Source organism: Ursus maritimus, unplaced genomic scaffold (genome assembly GCF_017311325.1).
Source record: "Ursus maritimus isolate PB19 unplaced genomic scaffold, ASM1731132v1 scaffold_10, whole genome shotgun sequence".
Lineage (NCBI taxonomy): Eukaryota > Metazoa > Chordata > Mammalia > Carnivora > Ursidae > Ursus > Ursus maritimus.
Window position 1 is genome coordinate 77440190 of NW_024423344.1, and position 23855 is coordinate 77464044.

General features: G+C 48.4%; 2 protein-coding genes across 4 annotated transcripts in view; one reads left to right on the forward strand and one right to left on the reverse strand.

The window, feature by feature from the left end:
* The window catches only part of ARHGEF7 (Rho guanine nucleotide exchange factor 7), a 126322-nt gene that overhangs the window by 14443 nt on the left and 88024 nt on the right, over positions 1-23855 (forward strand). For 2 of the 3 annotated variants that reach the window (XM_040624693.1, XM_040624675.1), the window contains exon 2: positions 13197-13283. In XM_040624693.1, coding sequence (XP_040480627.1) covers positions 13197-13283 — 87 coding nt within the window. Of the gene's footprint in view, positions 1-12994; positions 13027-13196; positions 13284-23855 lie in introns of those variants that run through there. The other variant, XM_040624689.1, reaches the window with a different exon arrangement.
* On the reverse strand, positions 8577-11549 carry LOC103657536 (tigger transposable element-derived protein 1-like). Its single transcript, XM_008684972.2, has 2 exons — positions 9354-11549; positions 8577-9228 (listed from the first exon to the last, which is right to left on the reverse strand). Exon 1 carries the CDS (start codon positions 11149-11151, stop codon positions 9373-9375), a length of 1779 nt encoding a protein of 592 aa, XP_008683194.1. The 5' UTR covers positions 11152-11549; the 3' UTR covers positions 8577-9228; positions 9354-9372.

A 23855-nucleotide genomic window follows, 5' to 3' on the forward strand; every position in this document is an offset into this window, starting at 1 on the left:
GGAGGGGGGCCCCAACGTGGAGCCAGCCATTTTCCTTAGTGATAGGCGAGCTGAAACCAGAGAGTGGCTCTCGGCAGCTCCCTGCTAACTGATGCCCTGATACACATGAGAAAACGGAGCCCAGGATGCTGAATGTGGGCAGCCCAGGAGAGAGGGGCCCGCAGCTGGCCCCAGGCTGGGTTGGCGGTGGCAGGATGCACTTGTCAGTCATGACAGGAAAGGTTAAATGAAGACTTATAGTAAAACCCAAGACTGTTTTTCATTTCTCTGTGTCATGTTGCCTGTGGTGATTAGACTTCCAAGTGTTTTTAAGAATAGTTCCAGTCTCAGATATTTGATTCTCATATTTGGCCGATGATATTACTTTGTTCTAGGTGCTCTGTCAGCATTGCTCAACTTCACTTTTACTGAACAAATAGTATATTGAATGCTTGGCTCTGCCAGGTGTCGACGTTTTATCCCGACGGACTGAATACTCTGTATAGGGAGCATCTCGTTCTGAGTGCAGGGAAATGTTCCGTGGACGTACTTAGTGCACAAGTAGATTACGTAGCATGTTAGACCATAAGTGTTTTGGAGGGAAGCAGCAGGGTGAGAGGGGTGGGCAGTGCCAGCAGTCAGGGCAGACGTTACTGAGAAGTGGCATTTAAATAAAGGCTCCATGAATATGAGCAAGGAGTGATGTGAATGTCTGGGAGATGGGGTTTCAGGCAAGTGGACTAGCCTGTGCAAAGGTCCTGAGGTAAGAGCCTTCCTGGCAAATTCTGGAAACAGCAGAGGCCAGCGTGAGCTAGGGGAGAGTAGCTGCCTGTTGAGTTTAGGGAGGGAACAGGGAGCAGATTGTTCAGGGCCTGCTCAGCTATCATGAGGACTTTGAATTAAAAAAAGTGAAGAGGCTTTATTTTCTAGAATAGTTCAGGTTTCCAGAAAACTGAGCAGAAAGTATAGAGAATTCCCATATACCCTCACTTTCCCCTATTAACATTTGGCATTCGCGTGGTACGCTTATCACAATGGATGAACCAATACCGATACATTAGTAACTGGAGTCCACAGTGTACATTAGGGTTCAGTTTGTCGTACACTCTGTGGGTTTGGACAAATGTATAAGGACATGTGTCCACCATTACAGTGTCATACGGAGTAGTTTCTCTGCCCTGAAAATTCTCCATGCCCTCTCTGTTCATTCTGCCAACCCGTGGCGCCCACTGATCCCCATCTCCATAGATTTGCCTTTTCCAGACTGCCATCTAGTTGGAATCATACAGGAGGTAGCCTCTTCAGATTGGCTTCTCTCCCTTAGAAACGTGCATTTAAGTTTCCTCTGTGTCTTCTATGGCTTAACAGACCGTTTCTTTTGATCACTGAATGGTTCCCACTGCCTGACACACCACAGTCTATAAGCATTCACTACCGAAGGTCATCCTGATGACCCCCAGGTTTTGGCAAATAAAGCTGCTGTGGACGTTTGTGTTCAGGTTTTCGCATGGATGTGTTTTCAGCTCTTGGGTGAAGCAGATAAACCCAAGAAGCAAGATTGCTGGATCTTCTGGTAAGAAGATGTTAAGTTTGGTAAGAAACCCCCAAACTGTCTCCCAAAGTGGCTGCGCCATTTTGCATCCCCCCCAGCAGCCAATGAGAGCTCCTGTTGCTCCACATCCTCCCCAGCATTGGGTGTTGTCAGTGTTGGATTCTGGCCATTCTAGTAGGTGTGTAGTGGGTTCTCCTTGTTTTAATTTGCAGTTCCCTGATGACATCTGGTGTGGAGCATCTTTTCATATGCTTACTTGCCATCTGTATATCTTCTTTGGTGAGGAGTCTGTTCAGGTCTTTTGCCCATTTTTAAGTTGGGTTGTCTGTTTTCTTATTGTTGAGTTTTAGGAGTTCTTTGTATATTTTGGATACAAGTCCTTGATTGTATATGTTTTATGTGAGTACTTTCTCCTAGTCTGTGGCCTGTCTTCCATTCTCCTACAGGACTTTGGCTTTTACTCTGAGGAAACTGGGAGATTTTGGGCGTTCTGACCAGAGGAGTCATGTGATAGGCAGATTATAAATTTGCAGGGAGATATTCCAGTTATATGGAGGAAATAGAGTTCCTGAGTATACATTAGCAGTCTTTGATTAATGAAGGTCAGTTTTTCTGAGTTTTTGAAAATGTATTTCCCACCTACAGACACAACTCACTTTATTTACAGCTGCTGCCCATATACTCTGATAGTTAAGAGTTTTAGGAGACAACTAATGATCTGTTTATCACCTTCTTATTATTCACAGTTAACAGGAAACTCTCAGCTGGCTGCGGAGTTCTGAGAGCATTCCAGGCTGTGGTCCTCTGCTTCCCCTGGCCTTTCCCTCTAGGGAGGGTCTCAGCTGCTATTTATAGAGGAGCTCACCAGCGCAGGTCCTCAGCTATTTTCTATCCCTTTAGTCAGGTTTCTTCCTCTGATGAAGCCTCCCTTTAGCTTCCAAAATCATCTGGCTCTCTCTGCGTGCCTCAAACCTCCCACACGCTATCATGTGGATTAAAATAGAGTGTGTTCTCAGGTGGTCAGTGTCCAGTCTTCTGACTCAGAGGCTTTCACTTGCCTTAAATGCTGCTTCTCGAGCAGTTTAAAAACGAAAGACAGATCCCTTAGCTGGGAGGGCCCAACGCAGTGCACGGCTCTGTAGCTCCCAGCATGGCCCTTCGATTTTGCTGTGTGTGGGGAGGGGCATTCAGAAGGCTACTTCAGAAGCAAGGATGAGGAGCTAAGGTAAAACAAATGGGGAACAGCAGGGCAAACATAAAAACCCTCTGAGACATCTGAGAATACAGACTTAAACAGTGGAATGCCATCAGTGGCTGCAGGGATGGGAGAGGATGTTCTAGCCTGAGGTGTCTTGGTCCAAGGTAGGGCTGAGGTTGAGGCAAGGAGCAGGCCTGGGAGATGGAGCTGCCACTAGTGGCCCCATTCAGAGAGCAGAATGCAAGGGCTCTCTGCTAGGATGGGATTCCTCCTGTCCTAGCAGGTTTTCAGCCCTACTTGCTGCACTGATATTACAAGGATATACAGCAAGACCCATTTTGGATTTATTTAGCACCTTTCCATCAGAGACCACAAATCTTTTTCATAGAATTTTCCACTGATGGACAACAATGAAAGCTATCACTAACCATTCTGAAATGTGTTCGGCAAGAGAGGAAATGGATGCCAAAGGGTCAGAAATAATATAGAAATGAAGCTGAAGGATAAAGTAAGCAGTGGCTCAGGTTTGCAAAATGCTGTGCCATAATTCATGGGTGTTTTCAGTAGGTCACAATCACGAGAATGAGAGAAGAAAAAGATTATTCCATATGAACCACTGAAAACTTTAGGTAAGAAAAATCTCTGATGACAAGGCCCAGTTTGACTTGTTTTATGAATTTGTCCTTTTCTGTTTTCCTGTATCAGGATCCTTCAAAAGCATAAAAAAATGGCTTCCACTTACAGAACGTCATGAGACATGAAATAACAACGGCCCATCCCCTGTGCCTCTGCTTTGCTGGTGTCCGAATCACAGCCAGAAAGAGCACACGGTGTTTCCCAGATTGCTTTCACCTGAACATTAATGCACAGCCACCTGTTCTCATCAACATTATTGTGGGAAGAAAATACAACTTCAGTGGAGACATTTATTCTAGGTTATCTGATGAATGTTTTATGTTCATTTTTTTTCAAATCCATTTTTGGCATTGGCATGAATTTTGGATGGTTGCCACCATCTCTGAGGTCTAAAAATGTGCTTCTGGAGTTTGTGGGAAGCAAGCCTCAGGGGACACACAAGTTAATTTAAGCCATGCAGTCTTGCTGGTCCTCTCCTTGACATTCCACATGTCTGGGATGTATGCATTTAGTTTGGGAACTGGATATTTTGTACATTTATATTTGCTTTTGCCATTTATTTTGGCTGGTTCCATACTAATGGAGCACATTTTTTTCCCCAGATGATTGTAGCATCCATACAAGAATTGGGCTTTGGGATATGTTGAAGAAGGAGAGCTAAAGAAAAACAGACTTCATGAAAGGCTTAAATTTTTCTTTCAGTAAGCTACTTCTAATCCTAGGCTACACATTTTTGGGAGATAATTTACTTGTCGGGTATTTGGCAACCAAGTCCTTGATTTCTACTGGATGCTTCTTTGTTTTCCAGTGGGTTCGGTGGAAGAGATGCCCAGTAGACTGCCCGGTGAGCTCTGTCGACCTGTATTTTCATTCTACAGACCATCGTTTGCAGTCGAATGAGCACAGAGTGCTGTGGAAGGAGACAGCTGCGGTCTAATTATAATAAAAGGGAGGCTACCAGGTAATTAGAATTAGAGGAACCGTGCAGTGCTAATTAAGGTGACCTTAGGATTTTAACCATAGCATTGCATTTCCACATGGGGGTGTGTGTGGGGGGGGTTCTACAAGGACCCCAGCCCACTGGCAGCTGGGCTCTCTGAGGACTGTTTTGTAATGGGGAAGGCATCTTGGCCTGAGGAGAACACTAGATTGGAGTATTTTTCTTCCTCTTCTTTTAAAAAATTTATCTATTAATAATACTTATGTGGTATAAAATTCACAGGGCACAAAAAAGTATAAAGCGACAAGCAAGTTTCCCTTCTTCCCCTGCCCTCCAGGCCCCCGTCCCTTTCGCTGGAGGCAACCCCTGTCGGAGGTATCTGGCATGTGCTTCCAGAGGAACGTCATGCTTTTCTAAGGACCCATGTACATTTTTTTTCTTGCTTTTTTTTTAAACACTAAAGGTAGCATGTTATGCATAGATTCCCCATGTTCCTTTTCCCCACGTAGTGTAACTGGGAGGCTATCAGAGATCGGTAATTAAAGCTGCCGCCTTTTGAAAGGATCTGGTGGGTGGGGCTCTGCTTGTGGAAATACCGTACGCTGTAATTGACTCAATCCTCTCTCCGAATTGTTTCCCATCTGCTGCTGTGACATGCGGTTCTAACTGTACCACCAGGAAGCTCACTGGGTCAGGGTCCCAGGAGCAAACTGTCGGCACGCTAGGCAGAGGTGGCTGAAGACTTTACTGCAGAGGGCGCTGACAAAGTGTGGGCAGGGGTGTGGACAGTCAGCGAGAGACGTGCAGGCACCCCACAAAGCCGTGAGTGCCCCTAGGCCTGGAGGGGAAAGCGGGCGAAGTGGGTTACGGGAGCTGGTGGGAGCTCCCGCCAGGAGCCGTGGTCTACAGTCAAGGAGCACAGCCAGTGGCGTGTTGGTAAAGGCTTCACTGTAGGCCCCCTGTGGCGACGAGCCCTGATTCGTAGTGTCTGCCCATTTTTTGTGGTGTAAATACTCGCACCATGGCCGGTCCCAGCTGCCCAAGTGGTGTTTCTGAACGTGGAGCTGGGGTGGGGAGCACATGGTCAGTTCTGGGGAGCAGCTCCAGCACATCACTGTGGCACCTGGTTCCTGCTCGGGCTTCCGACTGGCTGAACCCTGGAGAGGGGAGAGAGGGGAGCCTGGTGGCTGTGGTCCTCTGAGGTCTGCCGCCCGGAGCAAGCTGGTGCGGTATGCTGGTTGCAGGCATTGGGGCAGGTCATGTCTCCACAGTCCCAGATTCCTCGTCTGTGAAGAACAGAAGGGCTTCAAGTGTTCTCTGAGCCTTCCTGTGCTAAGGTTGTCTCACAGATCAGTGAGTTCAGTGACCTAAGCAAGTGGACAGCATGCCGGCTGTGTAATGGAAGACGCCTGTGGGCCCGCACTCAGGAAGCTCCTGTCTAATGGGGGGATAAGGTGCGCACAAGCAGTCTGGCTGCACGGTGGGGGCTGCGTACAGACCCACAGATGTTCGGAGGAAGGGTAGCTCTTTGTGGCTGTGGGGATGAGGCTGTTAATGGCAGAGACCCAGAGACCTTTGTTCTGTGGTTTGGAATTGGGTATCTCAGTGGGGGGAAAACAGAACATTTCTTTTTTTTTTTTTTTTTAAAGATTTTATTTATTTGACAGAGATAGAGACAGCCAGTGAGAGAGGGAACACAAGCAGGGGGAGTGGGAGAGGAAGAAGCAGGCTCATAGCGGAGGAGCCTGATGTGGGGCTCGATCCCAGAACGCCGGGATCACGCCCTGAGCCGAAGGCAGACGCTTAACCGCTGTGCCACCCAGGCGCCTCAAAACGGAACATTTCTTGATGAATAGATCAGTTGGGATCTGCCACTGTTCCCTAAGTAGGGTCCTGGTACCTCAGCATGTCCGGGAACATCAGGAGTCCACAGCCTTGGGTTCCACTGCAGACCTTGGGATTAAACTCTGGCGGGGCGTAGTGATGTTACTCTCAGTGTTCTGATGCGTGTGCTATGTTTGAGAAACACTTGAGTTACAGGATATCCGTGTTCCAGGCTTGGCTGAAGATCAGTCAGGGAATTTCAGACACCCCCTGCCCCCAACTTCTGCACTTCACTTCAAACCTACTCAGTCAGAATCTCCGGGAACTACGATCCTGGGCAGTGGTATTTCCCAGATGGCACACCCTGTGACAGTTTTCCATACTCTTGATCTTAAGCTGTTGCCGTGCACTGAGCCTGTTTGAATTAGCTGCCTTGCTGAAAGTGCCTTTTCTTTCCTGCGAAGTTTTGTAAACTCAGACTCTCAACACTTCATTGAAGGCAGCTAGCTGCCTCAGTTGACACTTTGCTTGGACCGAGGGTGGCCAGCTGGTTGCTCCCAGCATGGAATGGGTGGTAGAGAAGAGTTGAGAAGTAGGAAACTGGACAGCTGTGGAGGTCTCTCAAGTATGACTGTAACATTGCTGTGATTTAGTTTATTGCAAGTTCTCAGAACTCCTGACACATCCTTTATCAAATATTGAGTACAAAAGCTGTATTTCCAAGGAAAATCACAATGGTTTTGGGACTGTCCGTGCCTTTGACTGATTAGAGTTCTTGATGGAAAAGCCTGGAGTTAATTACTGTGGGAAATTTGGGCTAGGATTTCTGGGGGGTGAATTGGGCTGTTGTTGGTCACTGGAAGTGGCCACTGGAGAGAACAGAGGAGTGCTTGCCTTTGGGTTGTGGAGGCACATGTAAAGCTGCTGTGCACATTCTTTCTGGGGGGGGGCAGAGGGAGAGAGAGAGAGAATCTTAAGCAGGCTCCATGCCCAGGGCAGAGCCCGACACGGAGCTCGATCTCAGAACCCTGAGATCATGACTTGAGCCAAAAACAAGAGTTGGACGCCTAACTGACTGCGTGACCCAGGCGCCCCTGTGCTCATTCTTATACAAGCTTTTTGTGGACGTGTTTTCATCTTTCTCGCGTAAACGCCTAGGGGGCTAAATTGCTGGGGCTTAGGTAAGTTTAACTTCTTGAGAGACTGCCAGTTTTCCACGTGTATGCTTTCACACTCCCACTGGTCAGATATTGGGCACCAACGGCTTTCCATCCTTGTCAACACTTGATAGTGTCCGCTTTTCCCATATTACCCATTTTGGCAGGTTCGTAGTGTTACCTGTGGTTTTAATTTGTATTTAGCTGATGACTTGTTCGCATCCTCACCTTCGCTCTTACAGCTCCTTTACTGAGGTATGCGGGGAGACTGGGGAATGTCTTCTTTTGCATCATCTCTGATTTAGTTCTCCCCCTGCAGTCTCACCCATGACCTCAGTGGCCCATTACTCACCATTCTTGACGACACCATGGGCTTCTCAAATGTCACACCTTTGAAAATGCAGTTCCATCTGCCTCCACCCTTTCAGCTCCAACTCCGATGTCCTTTTTGTTGGTTAGGCCTCTGGCCCTCCCCTATGCCCACAGTATTTATGCTTCTTTTCTCTGTGCTTCCATGGTCCACTTGCCATGTTGCGTGTGATTCTTCCCTTTGTCACGGAGGGCAGGGCCCTTGTCTCTCTTCTTTGTGGTCACATGATCTGGAATGGAGACTAGGTCCAATATTGTTGAATTAGTTTATTATCCTCCCAACAGCTCTGTGAGAAAGGCTGAGCCTTAAATTGGGGATAAGGGTGTAGACCCAGATGGGTCAAGTGACTTGTCCAAGGTCAGCGTGTACGTTACAGGGTCAGGCAGTACTTACTATAGAGTTTTGACTCTTTTACATTATAGTTTTCCAAACAGTATGTTGTTTGAGGTACAGTATTCATGGAACGCGCGAGCTTCACGCACCCATGTGCACGCACGTGGAGACTTTTAAAGGAGTTCATGTCCAGTTGCTCAGCTTGCACGTGCACTCACCTGTCTGAGAAGGTGCCTGAGATCAGGGAAGGTGACAAGCTCACTGAGCTATCCCAACGCCCCCTTCTCCCACTTCACGTAAAAAGGCAGACCATTCACTCATCTTCCTGAGGCACACTGCTGCAAGATGGAAAACCTCCCAGCCATGTAACCAATGAACAGATATCCATGGCGTTGAGAAGCAAAGGGCTTTAATGTCTGGAATTTTGCAGTTCGGGGTTTCTACTTGCTCGCTTTCAGAGAGACTGCAGCAGACCCTAATCATGCTGCTAACTGATGCTTTCAAGATTTTACTTATGATTGATTATATCTGGACTTTGGCTGTGTAATTCAGAAGGCATCAAAGAATCAAGTTACAAAATAGCAAAACTCCTTCCATTTTTTATTTACTTATTTTTAGGAATGAGGTTTCTCAACGCTTGCATAAAAAACCCCCAAGACAGGAATAGAATTAATGCTGGACTGTGTTTCTTTCTAGCAATAACTGATAGTTGTCTATGAGTAAATGAGCTAATTAAAAAAACAACCCTCTACATCTCATTAAGATACACATTTCCAGGCAAAGTCTTACATTTTACGTCTGATAATTTTCCTCAAAAACTGTAGTGTATTGTTCCCATCATTTATGTACTCATAATAGTCATAACAATTAGATCTTCATGGCTTAGTAATCTTAAAGGCAGAGCTGACTTTAGTGATTTGTGGTAGTTTGGGCTACAACTACTGAGCCACTGTTCCTGGGGGAAGTGCAGGGTTGGTTTCCTTGGAGTTCAGATCACAACATTTTGTCCACCAGTCGAGACGTGATCTTGTTTTAGATGTATTTCTGTGTGAAGACAGCTTATTCAGTATGTGTTCCTTACGAATAACTGGTTGTGTGCAGTGTTTCTTCATAAGGAAACACCATCCCAGGGACAGCACCGTGCAGTGATTGCCTCTCCTGCTCGGTTGCACACAGTGCGCCCACAGCACGGGACAGTCATGCACGAGAGCATCGCACAGAGAAGAAACACCTGGAATCCTGTGAAAACACAAATGAAAACCTTACTTGTGGAGCTCACTTTGTGATGGGGCAGAGGGCAGTGGGGTTAAACCTCGAGACCTTGACTTGCCCCCTGGAAAACCAAAGGAGAGTGCGTGACTTACTCGGCAGAAGAGGAAGGCGTCAATGAGGCTGGCATGTGAGATCCGGTGGTTCCACCCCAGGAGTTTGGCTTTCACAACCTGGTGATGGTGTCAGCAACGTTCCCTCCCAAACTGGCTTGAAAAATTCCTTCAGCCTTGTCTGCTTGGCTTTTCGCCTCAAATCTTTAAGTGTTTCAGCATAAGGGATGAATGCAGTGGAGGTCAGGCGCTTAAACGTGAGGCTGCGTTCCAGCATAGGGTCACACTCTTCCATGTCATTGAAAATTTTTTCCAGGGCAGAATTCCATTCCGATATTTTGGCTGCTGTGAGAGGGACAATTCTTGGAGTTTCAGGCTGACTTTCGTCTCCTTCGTCATCATCACTGACTCCAGTGCCACGCTCTGCCATCTCGTCCAGGTCTTTCTTGGTGGGTTCTACTGCCATTTCTGCCAAAATTTCCTCCACGTCCCCCTCCCGCATGTCTCTGAAGCCTTCTCCACTTATTTGCTGTGCAATATGCATTATGTTTTCGACACTGGTCTTTATATATTCTGTGACACCTTCAAAGCCTTCAAAATTTTTCACGCAGTCTGGCCAGACCTTTCCCCAACAGTTATTAATAGTAGCCTGCTTGATACCGTCCCAGGCTGTGCTGATATAATCTATAACATTGCGAATACTGACGGATTTCCAGTGGTCCATCATGGTGGTTTCCTCGTTGGCGTCGAGAGCCTCAGAAGCCTTGCTGTAGAGCTCCCTGGTGTAGTGTGCCTTGAAAGCTTTTATTACGCCCTGACTGAGGGGTTGGATGAGAGAGGCAGTGTGTGGGGGCATGAAGAGAACTTCTATGTCGGGGTGGGCATTTTCAAGTTCTTCATGGCAATGAACTGGGGCACTATCCAAAATTAATAAAATTCTGAAGGCAAGGTTTTTGCTGTGGAGATAGCGTTCAGCTTCTGGGATGAAGCAGTTGTGGAACCAGTCCCAGAATATTTCGGATGCCATCCACGCTTTTTTGTTCCACCTCCAGTGGACCGGCATACGGTTCAGATTTTTCCCTCTGAGTGCTCGTGGGTTTTGTGCTCTGTGTACCATTAGGGGTTTGCACTTAAAGTCACCCTTGGCATTGGCACATAGTAGCAAGGTTGCATGGTCTTTGAATGATTTAAAGCCAGGAGCCTTGGATGCCATTTGCATTATATAGGTTCGTTTGCCAACATTCTTGTAAAACAAGCCTGTTTCATCAGCATTGAAAACCTGCTCTTCCATATAACCCTTTTCATGTATAATGCTTAGCAGATACTTTTTAAATTCTTCTGCAGCTTCCTGATCTGCAGGACCTGCCTTGCCTGCAAGTTGAACATTTTTCATGTGGTATCGCCTTTTGAAACGTGCAAGCCAGCCTGCACTTGCTGAGAAGGGTTTAACCTTTTCCTGACCCTGGGTAACATGACTGTAAATTTCCTTGGCTTTCAGCCTCACAACAACACTGTCTACTATGCTCTTTTTATTGGTTGTCATCTCCTGGATCCACAGATTTAACTGCTTTTCCATCTTTTCCATAGCTGCATCACGCACAATTGATGTTACTTTAGCACTTTCTGGAGCGGCCTCACGTACAGATCGACGAATGTCCTCTTCCTTTTTCTGGATATACCGTATTGTTGACTCATTAACATTGAATTCACGGCCAACAGCACTGTAACTCAGGCCTGAACGAAGCTTGTCTAACACACGTATTTTCTCTGTAAGGCACATTACAACCTTCTTGCGCTTCGGAGCATTAGACAGTGCCTTAGCACTACGCTTGGGGGCCATTTAAAACCGCAAAATCATGAACAAAAAGCACAAAAATGTGAAAAATGTGCCAGTAGCCTTTGAAAAGGACATCTGCTTACATTACCAGCTGAAATAAGATGGCAGGGCATGACCTTGTTCAAGTTCAGCTAGGAATGTGTATGTGAAGGCTGTTTGAAATTTTCACTGCTCTGTACACATCTATAAATGAGAAAGAGCCACATGTGCTGATTTGGGGTTACAAACAAATTTTATCAAGTATGTGAATTTGCACAGAATCCACGAAAGAGGATGGACTGTATTTGTATGGGTCTCTTGCAAAAAAAGTGTGATCAGTAAAATTTTTTAGTATAAAAATGTATTACTTTAGGATACAGTTTTGTTGGCGGAAGTGGAATGAGTTGAAGGAGAAAAGAATGTAAAATTTCTGACTTAAACAAGAGCTTGTTCATAATTCTTTAAGACTGAGAATGGGTATTTCTATTGTAATTGGAGTCTATTGGACATTTTTAAAAGAATATTTAGCAGTTTCAGGATGTCATCAGGACATCAGAAGTTAAAACTTTGCAACTATTTAAAATTTTGGAGGATTTTAACTACATATTTGGTACATACTTTTTCAAAATTCTTTGAGAGAGAGAACAGATGGACTAGGAAGCAGCTTTGGTTTGGCTGTTCACTGGAAAAAAATCTGTTCAATTTGGAGGAAATATGTTGGCAATTTCTTCTAAGAATTTTTATATTGTAGGAAAAAAAAGTCTGATTTTTGCCCTCTTCACACCTCTCAACATGCTGGTTTTTTGTTTTGATTCAAACTTTAGAAGACCTGAGCTCCTTGAAATGAAACCAAAGTATTCCTGTGAGTCCTGATGGAATGTTGCGATTTCCTGAGAAGGACAGACGTGCCTTGCATGTCCTCAAATGCCAAAGTTCTGGATGGTGCTTTAGAGTAACTCCCAAAACTGAGTCGTCTTCGTATGCGTTAGAACGACAAAGGGTCTTTGTGATGTCTCTGACTTCTTTCTCCCTTGATTGCTCTGTATTATGGGTATTACACTCGGTTTTGTTGACCTTTCTTGGTGGGAAGGCTGTCAGTAACACCTTACACGTGTGGCAGGTGGCCCTCACAGTTCTCTCTTGGACCAAAGCATCAGGCATGCACGAGCCCTCCTCGAAGCTCTGGAGGTCGCAAACAATTTCTCCCCAGCTGACTTACTTGCGGACGTGTAACTGACTATTCTGGTTAATCATTAGTGAGGCACATGGTATGTATGGGGGGGGAGAGAACATTGCACTTAAATCCCAACATGCATAATTTATGTGCCAATTATTTTAAGTCATCGTGATAGAATACTAGTTCCACTCTCCCAAGCCGGTGGCAGGGAAGAACTGAAGAAACACAGGGTTCCCTCCAGCCCCTTCGGCCGAGGCCAAGCTCTCCCGGTACCTGCTGGGCAGGGCGGGCGGTGTCCACGGGACGAGGCCGAGGACCAGGTGCCGGGAGGAGGAGTCTGCGCGTGGGGTCAGGTGCGCCGTATCCCAGGACAAGGATCAGGTGCCAGGAGGAGGAGGAGGAGTCTGCGCTTGGAGCCAGGTGGACCGTGTCCGAGCACGAGAACCACCTGCGAGGTGGAGGAGGCCGTGCGCGGGGCCAGGAGGGCCGCGTCTGCGGACAAGAACCAGGTGCCAGGGGGCGTGGGGGGGGGGAGGAGGAGGCGGCGGCGGCGGCCACGCGTGGGGCCAGGTGCACCGCGTCTGCCAGGGGGTGGGCGAGGCCGGAAGGGGCCGCGCGCCGGGCGGCCGGGGCGCGGTCTGAAGACGTCACTTCCGGCGACAGCCCACTTCCTGGAGAGGGTAGGGGCCTCAGATTGGTGCAGCCCGGAGGAAGGAAAGAGGGTGAGGAGAGGCGGCGGCCGAGCGGGCGGGCGACTGGGGCGGCCGGGGTCGCTCCGGGCCGCCGGGGCCGCCCGTCCGCGTCCTCTCGCCCGGGGCCCAGTGCCGGGGCCGCCGTGGGTCGCGTCCGCGGCCTGCGCGCCGCCGCTCAGCGCCTGTGCTCTGTGTTGCAGGTTTACCCGGAGCCCCGGAGCGAGAGCGAGTGCCTGAGCAATATCCGCGAGTTCCTGCGAGGCTGCGGGGCCTCCCTGCGCCTGGAGGTGAGCGGGCAGCGGGCGCGGGGCGCGGCTTGGGGAGGGGGCAGGCTGGCCGGGGGAACGGCCCGCAGCAGCGGCGCTCGGAGGCTTGGCTCGCCGGCCCCCCCAGGGTGTGAACGCGCCCCCAGGGCGGGGAGGAGCCGCCGTGGGCAGCCCCAGGCTTGGCCCTCGCTGCTGTGAGGAAAAGCCCCAGTGGCTCGTGGGCTGATGTCCCACATTGGCGACACTGCGTTTGCAGTCTGATTCCTTGGTCCCCGCCTTCGCTTGAACTCTCCTTTTAGAGATTCTGTGGGGACCCGCGTTCAGGTCTGGGTCAGCCCCTCGGAATTCTCAGCAGTTAATCAGGCCAGGCGGGCAGAAATAAAAAGGGCCCCAAGCCCTCCCAGCCTCACTCCTTTCTCCAGCCAGAAATTAGGTGATTTTTACTCTAACATTTGGTGTTTAGGGTAGAGACAAGCTAAGCTCTGTCTTGGGGAGTGTACCGGGCGGGGGGTGTCTTTTCCATGCTAAGGTTTTGTCGCTAAGTAAAATTTTTCGGTGGCAGCTCTCTGGAAACCTCTTTTTCAGCTTAAGTTTACTGTATGATTTTTCTTGATCTTGGGGTAGTGCTTTAGATCCAGAAATCTAGCTGTTCTTTTATTTGGGAATTACAGGTCAACGTGGTTGTGGTCAGTTCTATGCCTGCCTTTTTCTGCCTGCTGCTTTACCACCTTTAGCCTTTGTTTCCTTATCTAAATTGAAGTGCGTTCAGTCAGGCTTGTAGAGTATATGAATGCATCTCCAACAGAACCTGTTATGTAGGATGATTCCGTTAAAGGTTTCCCCTCCTAAAAGGACAAGCTTAGTGTAGGTTTCTTGGAGGGAGAAACCTAGAAGCCCTTAAATCTATGAGGAAACATTACACAGACAACTTATCTGCTAGTTGAAATTAGACAAGAACTAAGAGATCAAAATACTCTTCTTACGCATGATTGTGAACATTAAGATATCAGATACTACTAAAATGATATCTGTGAGGAAGTCACAGGTAAGTGCAAAGCTTTCTAGAGATTCCAGAGACCCAAAGGGCTGTTTAGGAAGGGGTGACATTGTTTCAGAAAGGCTTTGTCATTTTACCCTTGACTTCCTCATAGGGCTCTGAGAATATGCTTTGCTGGTTCCGATGTTTGCTTTTCTCTGACTTTTGTTGTGAGACTGTATTTTCTTCAAGTTTTGTTTGTTACAGTAAATTTGAAATTCAGTTTGCACATTAAGATAATCGCACAACTTCAGTGTCGGACTCTTTAAGAAGGCATTAAAGTTGAGTCTTAAAAACCCCTCATCCTTCGTTTTCCAGAGGTTGCTGTTGAAATTTCATATTCCGACTATTTTTTAGAATAGTTTATTTAAAGATGCACTAGGAGAGATCCCTAGCCTGTCCTAAACACCTAGATCGGTTCTTGGCATACAGTAGGCCTTCAATAAATTTGTAGTTGATAGTAATTTTTTATTTACAAGGAAACTTAGGTGACTTGTTTTTAAAGAGTAAATTATCTCTTCTAATAAACAGGCACATTGTTAGTATTCTTTTTTTTTTTTTTTTAAGATTTTATTTATTTATTTGACAGAGATAGAGACAGCCAGCGAGAGAGGGAACACAAGCAGGGGGAGTGGGAGAGGAAGAAGCAGGCTCCTAGCGGAGGAGCCTGATGTGGGACTCGATCCCATAACGCCGGGATCACGCCCTGAGCCGAAGGCAGACGCCCAACCGCTGTGCCACCCAGGCGCCCCACATTGTTAGTATTCTAACGAGCTCAATTGAAAGTCACACTTAAAACTCATAATTACCTGAGATAATGAAAGTGAGAAAACAGCACATCAAAACCCTTAAATTGATGTCACTCTGATTGCTGCCCCCCCCTTCTCCCCTTAGGAAGTCACTCTGAGAAAGGAGTTTGGTGTGGTGTGAACCCAGCATGGGCTTCCAGACTTGTTCTCATCAGTGGTGTGAAGGGGCTGGCCTGTTTCTGGAAACCTGGCATTGCGCACGGACCACGTGCAGCAGTTCTCCAGGGGCTTTAAAGAAAACTACGCAGAAAGGGAATGGGCATGGAAGGACCTTGCATTTCTGACGTGCGCTCTAGGCTTTACAGGTTTCATTTTTCTGACATTCTGCAAGATGAAAGAAACCGTTTGAAAGGACGAACCCAGTCCATAAAACTGAGCTTGAATTCCAGATTAGCTTTTGTTCTAGTACTTGTCGAGGTGCTTTTTTCCAAGGGTTCAGAGTGAAATGTGTTTGTAATGGACTATTTTTTGTATATGTATTTTACCACCGTTTTAAGCTATGCTAAGATTTCTTAAAGGAAAAGAGGAATTGAGCATCATGGTTACTATATCTATCATCATCTTAATTAGCTGTAGAATACCAGGTTTTTCCCCCAGCGGGTGGTTCTGGTTATGGAAGGAGTTTTAATTTTAAAGGAATGTTGTATGTTTTACATTTATTAAACCTTGAGAAGCAATTTAGGTTTTAAGTTGGAAAACATTTTTAAACTTGGGAAAAAACAGCTGTAGGAAAACCACACATGTGGCTTGGGTGACCTTTTTGTTTTTCTCTTTGCTACCCATCTTGCGTCTTATTTGAATCTTTCATTTCCTTGAAATAGTATGGAATTTGATAAGAATTCAGGTTTCTTTTCCCCCATGTTCCTAACGGTGTAGTAAGGTAAGATCTGAGAGATGCTCCTGTTTGGAACTGTTTGGGCCATTAAAGTTGGTACTTCTCTTAAACTTACTGACAGAAGGAGCTGGCACAGTGGTTCTCCAATTATTTTTGAGAATGTTGTGTTGAGAACCCCTAGTTTGCCCAGTATACATAGCAAGGACAGAATTGTCCTAGACCTACATGCAACATAGGTGAGAGAGCGAATCTTGCTCCTGGGGACTAAGTGCTTTGTCGTATAGTTTTCCGGAGTCTCCATTTGGTCTCTGGTTTCAGTTCTCAATTATGTCCTTATTTATAACCTTTTCTAAAGGACACCGCATGTTGCATGTTCTGCTCCTCGTCTTGACTTAGCACAGCTGTGGTCTGGCAGTGATGAAGCCTAGCCCAGTGCGTCCATTCTCAAGACTTAACCCGTGAACCACTGTTGGGGTCATGCATCAGTATCTCTTGATTCTCAAATAGGGCACTGCTAGGTTAAAGGTGTAGGGGCTTTTAAATGCTTCGGACACTTGCCAGACTGTCCCCAGAGTTTTTCTTCCTTCACCTTGCCAGCAGCAGTAGGCAGGTGTTCCTTGCACCTGTTGTATGTTTTCTTGACTTCTGGAGGATAAAAAACCTCTTGGGATAAACGTTTGTGCTTTTTTTCTCTGGTATCCTCCATGGTGACCCCGTTTCTGGGTAGGTGGTAAAGCAGATGGGGGACACTCCAGATGTCGCACTGCACGCTGGCACAGGAGGACAAAGGTTGCAGACCTCAGATGGTGCCCGTGTTTCCTCCTGACCTTTAAGAAACACTTCACTCCTGCTCTGCTGTGTCCGGGCCGGAGGGGCGGCTCTGTGCAGGCTGGCACTCCGGCTGCAAGAGCATCTCCCTCTGTGTGAGGAAGGCACTGTCTGATGTCCAGAGAACACAAATGAGTACAGGCAGGCGCTCCAGCATTGGATCAGCTGGGTTGATGTAGTTAGTGGGGAGGTTTCGGAAAACACTGTCTTACGTGTTTCCAAAAACACTCTTCAAAAATACAGTGAAGGACAGATTATTACAGTGGTATGAATAATGCTCGATGCTCTTCAAGATTTTTTTTTTTTTTTAAAGATTTTATTTATTTATTCGACAGAGATAGAGACAGCCAGTGAGAGAGGGAACACAAGCAGGGGGAGTGGGAGAGGAAGAAGCAGGCTCATAGCAGAGGAGCCTGATGTGGGGCTCGATCCCATAACGCCGGGATCATGCCCTGAGCCGGAGGCAGACGCTTAACCGCTGTGCCACCCAGGCACCCTGCTCTTCAAGATTTTTAGCCAAGGCTGTGATTGAAATTTTGTCCAAAAGAATATTTAAAAATAGGATCAAAATTTAAATGTGCTTACATGGACACTTAAAACTTGTTGACAGAGGTTTAAGAATTAATTGAAACTAAGTCCGAAGTGCATTTACAGTCCTTTTCCTAGGGATGGAATGCCCCCAGCAAGTGTTACTTTTGTCTTAGATTGAGACAGGTGGATAGTTCAGCTACCTACTACAGCTTTGTGTGAAGGTATATTCGAGGCCACATGGCAGTTCTTTTCTCAGCTAGTCCTCTTCAGTGTTGACACAGTGGTAAGCTGGAAGTGGTTGGTCATGCCATAGGGTTTGACTTTTATTGATAAAACTCTTGAAGTTTACTCACCAAGCCTTTGTCAGAACTTGCCTTTTCTTTAAGGAAGTTGAGTTAAATTTGGAAGGTGAGGATTCTCTGAATGTTTTGTAGGTACTTAAAAGCGAAGAAAGTCAAATTCTACTCAGATACTATAGTTGTATTTAACTTTTTCTGGCAGAGAGTGTCAAAGTTGACTTTCTGTCTTAAATCTTTGTGTCTTGCCAAATTGTGTCTTATCCAGGCTGATTTCCAGAGTAAGTAACTAGGCTTTCCCCTGCACTTCAGCTCTGCAGGGTAGTGTGTGGTCTAGATAGTGCTGTCCAACAAGTGTAATGTGAACCACATTCATAGTTCTAACACTCGTGGTAACTACGTAAAGGAAAAAACATGAAGCTCACGTGAATAACCTTCTCTTTATCCTAGGCTATCCGTAACGTTTGAACATGTAGTTAATATAAAAGCATTGAGGTACTGTTTTCAGTTTAGTCTTTGAAATTTGGTTTGTATTTGTCACACTCACCGCTCTTCTCATTCCGGATCAGCCACCTTTCAAATGCTCAACAGCCTCGGTGGGGGGCAGTCTCTGTGTTGGATGGCCTAAGTCTAAAGATCGGTAAAGAGGCTGCCTGCCATCTTTGAAATTCAGTGGACCGACATTTGTTGAATGCAAGCAACGTGCCCATGCATTTCATATGTACTCTTTTGTTTACTCACAAATATCCTGCAGACGAGGAGCTAGATGTGGGGCGGCTGGTGGGTATGCACGGGATTGGAGGAGCTAGACGCGGGTGGTTGGCGGGTCTCGGGGCCCACCGCAGCAGGCGAGCATGCAGGATTTGTACTCCAGTCTGGTGGTCCCACCGAGCAGGCCCTTGTGTGTGTGCGGCTGCCTGGAGTGCAAGAGACTGAGCTGTGTAATGATGGCGAAGCCGCGCTGTTGGACTGCTTCCCAGCGAGGGCCATAGGGAAGTTCTGGGTTTAGCTGGTGGCAGGGCAGGCCTCGTGGGTGTCGTGTAATCATGTAGGGCTCTGACCTTGGCTTAATGTTCTGCTCACACCATCTGAAATGCTAAAGAATTTTGTATCAGGGGTCTGCATTGTGTTTGTGCTGGACCATACGTACGATGGTTGGTCTCCCCTGGTGGTATGGTTCTTAGGGGTATACGATAATAGCCGATTGTGTTCTGGACCCTGTTGTAAAGTGTGTACTGAACCACTTGATCTTTAGGCAACTCTGCTAGGTTGTTCCTCTAGTATTCCCACACCGTGGTTAGAAACCCAAGGCGCTGGGAGATAGGCACCTGCCCAAGGTCCAGAGCTAGTGATGGTGGAACCTCCCACTGTCCTAGCTCACCAGAAGCCTCCTCAACAGTGACAATCCATGTGTCCCTCCCCAAAGAGAGGCGGGGGCAGTGACCTGGAGCCAAGTGTAAAAAGGGAGAGGTGATGGGGGCTCATAGGCTGTGAATTCCTATCCCATGTCCTGTTGGCCTCAGGCCAACTAAGGTCTCCAGCGTGGGCCCCAGCAGGCTGGGTGAGCTCAGTATGCTGCATCCCCGACCCCAGTGAGAAGGTGGAGTAGTGATACCCAATTCCAGACCTTGGCCCGCGTCTGCCTCACTGTGAGCGAAGTGCCGCGAGGTGCTGTTTCTCCCGCAAAGTCAGGCTTGCATCCTCTCCGGTGCACTGAGAACTGTCCTGGCGTCCAGTGTGCCACCATCCCTCTGCCTGTCCGTGGTCATGGCAGGACCCAATATAGACCCAGGGTTTTGTTTTTCTGAAGGATCCTGTGGAGGAGGGGTGGATGAGGGTGTGGGAGCTGGCTTGCATTTCCCCTTGGAGAACATCGGGGTAAGGAGGGAGGAAGAGTTTCGGATTTGTATGTAAATTTTCAGTGCTTCCACGAAGGGGACTTTGCTAGATGCAGGGCATTGGGCCAGATACTCATATGAGGTTCTTGCCAAATCAGGATTGTTGTTTTCAGTGTAGTATTCTGCCGCCTCAACTAGCCACCAGTTCAGTGCTAGGACGTAGCCCAAAATTCTCCTTTCCCTTTTTGGGCCCTTGATCGGGGGACGGGGGGTACAGTTTCCCCAGGTCTGCCTGCTGTGCCTCCTGGGACACCTGTTAAGTGTCATTTCAGTGTGGCTGGTCAGCCAGGCTTACCTGAATTGTACAACTGCAGCTTAACTAGTTAGTAAGTATTGGCATTACTTAACATGTGTGGTGGAATGATGTGGGCTTTTGCTTCCACGAGAAGGTAGTTCTGCTTTATCTCCCGTGAACGCACCACTCGTGCTCTGCTGCCCCCAGCTGTGGGTGCATGCGCCCGTCTGCTTCCCCTTGGCGGGGTGATGGGGTTTGGCCTTCACTGGCTGTAATCTGTCGACCCAACTCACTCTAGCCTGGGTGGAGGCAGAAAGCAGGGTGTTTAGCACAGCGGGTGGGGGTGGGGTCTGCACTTGTGAGGTGCTGGAGCAGGAGGGGACATGTGGAGGTCACTGTGGCCTAGTCTCCCGTTTTAGAGCAGATGGAGACCTCGAGGTGCATGTGGGACCCATGTATGTTCCCAGGAGACTCTGTCAGAAGGGAGTTGTTTGTGCATCCCTCGGACTTGCCTGGCTGGCTGCTGGGTGGAGGGGAGGGCCCAGGACTGAGGAGGAGTGGTAAGCTGGCCTGAGAGCCTCAGCAGGTGAGCTGTTCCTGCCTTCTCCTCTCCTCACCCCGCTCTAACCGAATGCCATGGTATTCCTCTTGGCCTCCTCCCACGCCTGCCGCCTGCGCTGGCCACCCACACCCTTTGCCTGAATTATCACAACAGCCCCGCAGCGATCTTGTGCCTCTCTTGTTCTTCTCCAGGCTGGTTTCCCTTAAATGCAAATCCGACTTCTGTTGTTTTCCCCTTGACTCCGATTCTGCTCTGGGTCTTAGGCTGAAATCCAGGCTCCCTAGAAGTGGGGGGGACTAAGACAGGAGACAGGGCAGTGTTGGGCCAGAGGATGTAGAGGTCCTTGCAGTCACCCGAGGACGCTGGCCTGTACTCAGGGATGTGGGCCTGCTGGAGCAGACCCGCTAGGTGATCTGACCAGAGTCTCAGGATCATCCTGGCTGCTACTGGGATGTAGACTACAGGGAGTCAAGGGCAAAAGGAAGAAGACCAGAAGAGGTGATGGCAGAAATCCAGGTAAGAGTCGATGACCCTTGACCCACAGGGAGGACAGCGTCCATGGCTGGAAGTGTGTATTCTCATTTCATGCAGAAGGTCTGGGTGACTTCCACATGGACTACATGGGGTGTGGAAGCAGAGTTAGAGAGGACCAGGCTCTGGCCTGAGCAGGGGGAGCTGTTGTTGCCTTTGAGCTCAGGAGTCTGCTGGAGTCCTGTGTGGTGTTTGGCATCAGACCTATTGCAGTAGAGATGTGGGGGATTTGTTGGTGGAGTTCAGTGAGGTCTGACCCCGACACAGCCCAGGAAGTCCACTTTCCGCTGGTGCGTATGCAACCCGCTTCCACTGTGGGAGGCGCCTCCTTTCTCAGGACGATTTCAGGAGGCCCTCTGATGAGGCCAGGGTAGGGGTCTCCTCCATGGCGGTGGGCAGTGCTGTGTTCGGTGTGTGCTGGTGTGCGTGCCTGGTGAGTGTGGAGGGCGGTCCCTGTGCGCGGGGTCGTCTTGTGCTTCTGTCCCCAGGGCTGGCACATAGAAAGCTCTCGCTTCAACGGCTGCATGCGTGAGACCAAGGAAGAGTGGCGGGTAGTGGTGATAAAGTTTAATGCACTGGTGTTGAGTTGTATTTTATTTTAGTTTATTTTTTAATTTTTATTGATTTATTCGACAGAGATAGAGAGAGCCAGCGAGAGAGGGAACACAAGCAGGGGGAGTGGGAGAGGAAGAAGCAGGCTCGTAGCAGAGGAGCCTGATGTGGGGCTCGATCCCATAACGCCGGGATCACGCCCTGAGCCGAAGGCAGACGCTTAACCGCTGTGCCGCCCAGGCGCCCCTGATGTTGAGTTTTATGCACCTAAACGACCGCTGGCTCCATCTTCTGTAGCTCCTGTCGCAGTGGCTGCTGGGCCGTTTGGGCGTGCTTCCTTGGGGTGGCGTGCGCTTCTATAGGAAGCGCACTCTCAGCCACGGCGAGTTGCCGGAGAGGGATCTGTGTGCTGGACCGTGACCGTGTGCAGGACCGATGACTTTAGGACAGCTCACTTGTGCTTTGAGGGTGGACTTCCTCTCCTCTTGGGCCAGACCTCAATATGGGTGCCAGGGAATTGGGTGTGTATGACGGTGGGCTGCCAGAAAGTGTGTGGGAGGGTCAGCAGTGATGGAAGACACTCAGGTCCTTTGGGACTTGTTTTCTTTGGCAAAATAAAGGGTTTGGAAAGGGTGACCCCGTAGGTCTTGGAATCTGTGTGGTCACAGAGGCAGAAGGTGGGATACTGCAATATTTTTACATTTGATTGTGTTGATAATCTTAGCTTCTTGCTCTCAAAAGGCACTTATTTTTGAAATTCTAGTTTGATCTGTTTATAGCTATTGGGTTTTGTCAGAGCTCCCTTTTGGAGTTCCTCATGAAAGGTGCTTATATAAGAAGGGGAGGCCAGAGATTTTCCAGGGATGTGGCCCGGTCAGTTCAGACACGGGGCTTTTAAAATGAGGGCCTGTGTAGTTGAGTTGGACCTGCAGGGTAATGGCGTAGCAGTAGATCCTGTCACCACTCACTTGGTGCCTTCAGTTGAGTCTGAAGATGGGTTCCGATCCATCATGTGTGTTACCGTGATCATCTGGAAGTGTATCTCCCACACTGTATCGTGTGCCGCAGGGAGCAGTGCCGTGGCCAGCCCCGTCCTAGGGTGTAAGAGCCCAGTGCTGACCTTCCTAAGCTCAGCGGGGAGAATTGATCCTGGAATACTTCTTCTAGAACAGCAAAAGCTGCTTATATAAGCTTTTTAAGAGCAAGTTATATTTTTCCAAGATCAATGAAACTAATTTCTTTTCGTTATAGTCTCCTGTGTTACGCCAGATCTATCAACTGAAGTGAGAAATTCCTGTTTCTGTCAAAGGAAGAAATAACTTGAGTGTCTAGATCTCTTAGAGAATTTTTGGTTTCAGTGAGTGTACAGTGGTCCGTCCTTGCATTTTCCCCGTAAGACAGCCAGCGTGGCGTACTGGTTTTCTCTTGGAGCGTAGCAAACGGATCAGCGCACATGGGGCAGCTTCATAGCGCCGCCGTGAGGCCTGGAGTCTGGGGATCTTGCCTGGGCTCTGTGCTCGGGCCTCACTGACAGGGGGATGGCTGGCTGGGTGCTCCTGAGGTGATCGGCAGAATTCACTTCTCAGTGCTTGGGACTGAGGGCCCTGTTTCCTGGTGCTATTGGCGGGTGTCACTCTAGGCTCCCGGGAGCTGCTCTGGTCCTAGTCACAGGCCCTTCCTCTTCCTCGAAGCAGCGATGCACCTGTGTCCCGTCCTGCTGCACACCTCTGACTTTCTCTCTGCTCTGAGCAGCAGGAGGCTGTTTGGAAGGGGCTCATAATTAGATGGGGTCCACCCAGCCAGTCTCCCTTTGAATGCACGCAGGTACATCTGCAGAATCCCATTTGCTGCAGCTTGATGATGTCCTGTCACATTGTGAGCCCCTGGCTTTGGGTGGGTTTGGAGGACCTGTTGGAATTCTGCATTGGGTAGTATTGAGAACGAGGCTGAAGTATCTGGCGACCAGGGTGTAGTCCTGGCTCTGCACTATTAGATTGGTGGCCCCAGCCTCCTTTCCACCTTTAACCAAGCCACGTGAAACAGAGGGGGGGAGAATCGACTAGTACCTCCACCAGCTGTACTGAGGGATTAATTGAAGCAGGTTGCCTGAGATAACTGGGGTCCTTTCACAATTCTGGGGTGTCTTAGTGCTGACACGAGCATGACGGACAGCGCTGTCTCTGGGGGGACATGAGGACAAGTAGAGACGGCAAGGAGATGGTCATGCCTCTGAGACAGAAAGAAGAGCTGGTCTTGGTATGGCAGGAGAGTGGGGGGCTTAGTCTTGAGCATTCCCAGTGATGTCCCCCATTTTCTGACCGAGCCGCTGCAGCTGCGTTGTGTACGGTTGGCTCATTGTCAGGTAAACCCACGGCATTGGTTGAACACCACAGGTCAGTCCTTCTCATCAGAATGACCCAGCTACGTGTGCTGTGATCATGGGTTGTGGTCCTGTGGTGGGCAGGTTGGCAGAAGTCCTT